The sequence below is a fragment of the Pinus tabuliformis genome, chromosome 9 (assembly GCF_031772625.1).
Source record: "Pinus tabuliformis cultivar Carrire ecotype Pingquan chromosome 9, CPIR1, whole genome shotgun sequence".
Taxonomy (NCBI): domain Eukaryota; kingdom Viridiplantae; phylum Streptophyta; class Pinopsida; order Pinales; family Pinaceae; genus Pinus; species Pinus tabuliformis.
The window spans coordinates 1250861810-1250867156 of record NC_142307.1 but is presented as its reverse complement, the minus strand read 5'-3'; the positions used below and the strand labels follow the sequence as shown (position 1 = coordinate 1250867156).

Here is a 5347-nt window from a genome sequence, read left to right as displayed (position 1 = left end):
TGACTTTAGAAACCAATGGGCCTTCCTTCTTTCATTAAAACAACATTAATTCCATCTCCTGAGGCATCACATTCCACAATAAAGGTTTTTGTGAAGTCTGGCATAGCTAAGCCTAGTGCTTGGCACATTGCCTCTTTAAGATGCTCAAAGGCCTTAGTTGCTTCTGAAGTCCAAGAAAATGCATCTTTCTTCAGTAATGTTGTTAGAGGTGTTTCTATTCTCCCATAATTATTAACAAACTTGCGATAATACCCTATCAACCCAAGAAATATTTGCATATGCTTTATGGATGTGGGGATTTTCCATTCCTTAATGGATTTAATTTTGTTAGGGTCTACCTTAACACCCTCATGAGATACAATATGACCCAGATATTCCACCTCTTGTACTCCAAAGAAACATTTGGAAGTTTTTGCATATAATTGTTTCTCCTCTAATAGCTTGAGCACCCTGTCAACATGTTGAACATGATCCTTCCAAGACTTGTTGTAGATTAGTATACTATCAAAAAATACTAACAAAAATTTTCTAAGGGTTTGAAATGGAATTCATCAAACCTTGAAATGTAAAAGGTGCATTGGTAAGGCCAAAAGGCATGAACAAAAATTCATAATGACCTTCATGAGTTCCAAATGTTTTTTTCGGAACGTCTTTAGTCTTCATTCTTATTTGATGATATCCTGAACGAAGATCCAACTTGGTGAAGTAAATTGCTCAATGTAATTCATCCAATAATTCATCAATGATATTCTCGAGTTACAGCGCTCTGCAACTCAAACCCTAATGGCGGCAAAGCGGTGAAAACCTAAGGAAGTCGGGATGAAAGTGTGGAAAACTGACGCAGTCTAGTCCAACAGAACTGTCAGTGGCCAAAGCAGAAAAGGAATGACAGAAAATGTCAAGAGGGGAGAGATCCTCTCCTACAGAGAAGTGGCGGCAGGAGACAGAAAAAGAAACCAGGAGTCAGAGGAACGGAAGAGCACGGGGCCGGTGCTAGGAGCGGCCTGGCAATCAGGCCACAGAGGAAAGTGCCTGCCATGTACAACAAAGAAACCCAGATATGTGATCCCAGCGAACAAGCTGGAAAAGTACCAAAGTTACATGAGGGACCATGCCCTTATCTGCAAGTTTGTCAGAGTCTGGCCGTCGGAAAGGGACCTCACCAAGTGGATACAGCAGAAATGGCAGCCTCAAGGCCACATCGAGCTCAAGCTGGGAGCGAAAGGCTTCTTTACGGTAATCTTCTTTAACCTGAAAGATAGAGAACAGGTTTTTGATAATGGCCCGTATTTTTATAATAATGCCGATCTGTTCTTGCGTTTCTGGGAAGACTTCTATAACCCAAACAAAGAAACCTTTCTGGCTACTCCTGTCTGGGTCCGTCTATTTGGGCTCCCCACAGACTTCTGGGACCCAGATATCCTGGAAGGAATAGGCAACTCAATAGGAAGCTTCGTGAAAATAGCAGATACTACAAAGAAAGGTAGATACACCTCGTATGCTAGGATTTGTGTCTACATGAACCTAGCAAACCCCATCCCCGACACTATAGAGCTTGAATACCACGAAGAGATCTGGCAGCAAAGCATAGACTACGAACATATTCCGTTTAGGTGTCATAGATGCCATACCCATGGCCATCTAGCAAAGGAATGCCCAATAACCCAGGAGGAAGAAGAAATTAGAGGGCCCCAAAGAAACAAGAGAGAGTCGGATCAGGAGGAATTCCAAGAGGTGAGAAACAAAAAGACCCAAAGAGATAGGAAAGGCAAACAACCTGACACAGTGAAACCAAACAGTTTCGCTTTACTGCAGGTAGAAGAGGATGAGGAAGATCAACAGATGGAAAATCAGGAGGATAAAGGCTCAGACTGCAGTGAAACTAGTGAAAGGATCCTAGCTAAAAGAAAGGCCCTGAGTGAGACACAAGAACATGAGAAGGAAACAGAGGAACAAATGGATCAGATGGAGACAGACCAAGAGTCCAGTAGGGAGGACCTAAGCCAGGAAGAGGAAGTGTTGGAAAATCTACTGCACGAATGGAATAACTTGGATGAGAGGTTTATCCCCGAAGATCAAAAGAAGCTGTATACTGAAACCTTCCAACAATACAAAACCAAATTAGAAAAAGGCAAAGCCCCAACAGCAGAAAACCAAGAGACTCAAAAAGAAACCAGATCAGATCAGACTAGTCAAAATAAAGGGGGGGGGGGGGGGAAAGAGGAAGAAGAAACATCAAGGACACCATACAACTCATGGGAGAAACCCTAGTCAACACTGGAAAAGTAGTCTCGCTATCAGCGGTGTTCCAAACCCTCTCTCAAGTTAATCAATGATTTTGACCTCATGGAATATCAAAGGCTTAAATAGTAAAGGAAAACAGAGACATCTGGCAGCACGACTCAAACAAGACAAACCTCAGATCATGCTTCTCCAAGAAACCAAAATCCCAGGACAGAAAATGGAGGAAATCCTAAATAAAATAAAACCAAGATACGAACATGTCACTATAGACCCCAAAGGCAGTGCAGGAGGAATAGCTATCCTCTGGAACCCAGCTGAAGTCCTCACTGACTGGTGGATAGGAATGCCAAGAATCCTCTCTGGGCGATTCAAACTAATAGGACAAAGTGAATGGGTTTCAATCTCAGCTGTCTATGGGCCCCACACCCGAGCAGATAGAGACCTGTTCCTCACTCAGCTGACTAAGCTTTGAAGTTTACACCAGGAACAGAGATGGATCCTGGCTGGAGACTTCAACTTAATTGCTTCTTGAGAAGAGAAAAAAGGTGGAATAAGCAGGGAAGACACAGAAATGGAAAGATTCAGAGAAGTGCAGACAAAATTAAGAGTAGTGGATATCCCAACCATCAACGGAAAATTCACTTGGAACAATAGAAGAGGTGGTTCCAGACAGATTGCTTCAAGACTGGACAGATTCCTCATCTCAGAACACATAATTGAGCTGGATATCTTCTATGAAGCCTCTATCCTACCCTCAGCAGGGTCGAATCACTGGCCAATAAAGTTGGAAATAGCCTTAAATCATCAGAGCAAAAGGAGACCCTTCCGATTCGAGTCCTTTTGGCTCCGAGCCTCTAACTTCCTAGACAAAGTAAGAGGCTGGTGGCAGGACAACAACAGTGGAAAGGAGGGCCTCAGCAAAATGTGCTCATTTCAGCAAAGGCTCAAAGAAATTAAAAGCAAAATTAAAAAGTGGAACAAGGAAGAATTTGGCAATATCCAGCAGGAGCAGGGCAAACTCCAATCCAGAATGGAAAGAATCCAGCAGCAAATCATCTTGGAAGGCCGAAGTCAAGCTCTGGCAGAGGAGGAAGGTAGAGTAATCACCCAACTAGAGGAAAGGAGAAAACATGAGGAAATCCTGTGGAAACAAAAATCCTGAATCCAATGGCTCAAAGAAGGCGACAAAAACTCCAAATTCTTCCACAAAGCCATGATAAATCACCGCCAACACAACAGAATTTTCTCCTTGAAAGACAAGGAAGGAAATAGAGTGACTCAGCAAGATGAAATTGAACATCTATTGGTGGAGAATTTCAAAGGTATTCTCTCTGAACCTAATATCAACAGAGCCGAGGACATAGACAAAATCAGCCACCATATTCCCAAGAAAGTCTCTAGAGATCAAAACCTGGCCCTTCTTCGGATAATCTCCAAGGACAAACTGGAGGAAGCAATAAACAAAATGGCTAAAAATAATGCCCCAGGACCTGATGGCTTCACCATAGAATTTTATCAGGTGACTTGGAGCTTCATGGGAAATGATCTACTTGATCTAGTGGAGGAATCCAGATGCTCCAAACGCATGCACCAAGGTTTGAATGCCACCTTCCTGGCGTTAATTCCAAATTTTGGCTGCTCAGATGAACCGCAGGGTTTCAAGCCCATCTCCCTATGTAGTGTGGTTTACAAAATCCTTCCAACTATCATAGTCAACAGGCTTAAGCCGATCCTGCCGGATCTCATTGCCCCAGATCAAACTAGCTTTTTCCAAGGAAGGCAGATCACCGATGGCATCATAATAGCCCAGGAAGTGATCCATTCCCTGAAAAGCTCCCGAGCCCCAAGCATGCTTATCAAACTGGATCTGGCCAAGGCGTTTGACAGGCTTAGCTGGATCTATCTGGAAGGTATCCTAAAAGCCTATGGATTTGATCAACGATGGATAAAATGGATCCTGTCTATGGTTAGCTCCCCCGTCCTGTCAATTCTCCTAAACGGCTCCCCCTCTGAAGCTTTCACTCCTTCCCGTGGGCTAAAGCAGGGCGACCCCCTGTCTCCTTTCCTCTTCATCCTGGCAGCAGATGGCCTAGGCAGATTGGTTAAGGCTCAGGTTTCCAAGGAACAGATAAAAGGCCTTCGCATTTGCGGAGAAGATATTCCGGTCTCCCACCAGAAATTTGTGGATGACGTAATGCTTTACGGTCAGGCCACCCTAAAGGAGGCCCAAATAATTATCAAATCCCTATCTCAATTTAGAAGAGCCTCCGGGATGGAAATCAATAAAGATAAATCGGAAGTGTTCTTCTTTAACACCTCCTTGGTAGTCCAAAGGTTCCTGGCTCATACTCTAGGCTTCAACAGAGGATCCTTCCCTTCCAAATACCTGGGTATCATGTTACATGAGCACCAATTCCGGTCGGCCAACTGGAATCTGCTAATCAAGAAAATCTGAAATAAAATGGAGAACTGGACCCACCGCTCGCTAAATGCCCCAAGTCGGGTAACCTTATTGAAATCTGTTCTGCAGGCCATCCCAAATTACCAGCTCTCATGCCAAGCAATTCCTAAGGCTGCGAGCCAAAAGCTGGTCTCCCTGTTCAAAAATTTCCTCTGGCAAGGGACTAGCAAAACTAGAAAGTGGGCCCTTATCTCATGGGAGTGGCTCTGCCGGCACCCTAAAGATGGCGGTCTTGGACTTCGCGACCCCTTCGTCCTCAATCAAGTAATGGGTGCGAAGCTCTGGTGGCGGTGGCTTCAGGGGGGCCCTGACCTGTGGAAGATACTTTGGGAAAGAAAATACGACGAGACAGGGGAAATTGAAGACAAACTGAGAAGCACGACAGAGACCAGAGGTTCTGCAATATGGAACCTGGCTAGAGGCAACAAGGATCTGATAAGGGAGCACAGTTTCTGGGAAATCCGGGAAGGAGACAAAGCCAGATTCTGGGAGGAATCCTGGCAGCAAAGAGACCGTCTCATTCAAAAAGACAACCTCCATGCCATCCTTACCTTTTCGTCCCAGGCAGGGGCTTCAACTGTCGGCAACTTCTGGAAGCCTGACGAGGCAGGATACTGGTGAAATTAGAAATTTAAAGAAGAC

At 44.5% G+C, this 5347-nt stretch overlaps 1 protein-coding gene across 1 annotated transcript; it reads left to right on the top strand.

Moving 5' to 3' along the window:
• The first annotated feature begins 2815 nt into the window (after nucleotides 1-2815).
• On the top strand, nucleotides 2816-3406 carry LOC149153106 (uncharacterized). The gene has a single exon (XM_089443704.1). The coding sequence runs from the start codon at nucleotides 2816-2818 to the stop codon at nucleotides 3404-3406; it is 591 nt and encodes a 196-aa protein (XP_089299830.1).
• The last annotated feature ends 1941 nt before the right edge of the window (nucleotides 3407-5347 follow it).

Bases quoted from the DNA above. Each gene is read 5' to 3' on its own strand.
- LOC149153106 (XM_089443704.1), top strand. From the start codon at position 2,816: ATGGAAAGATTCAGAGAAGTGCAGACAAAATTAAGAGTAGTGGATATC.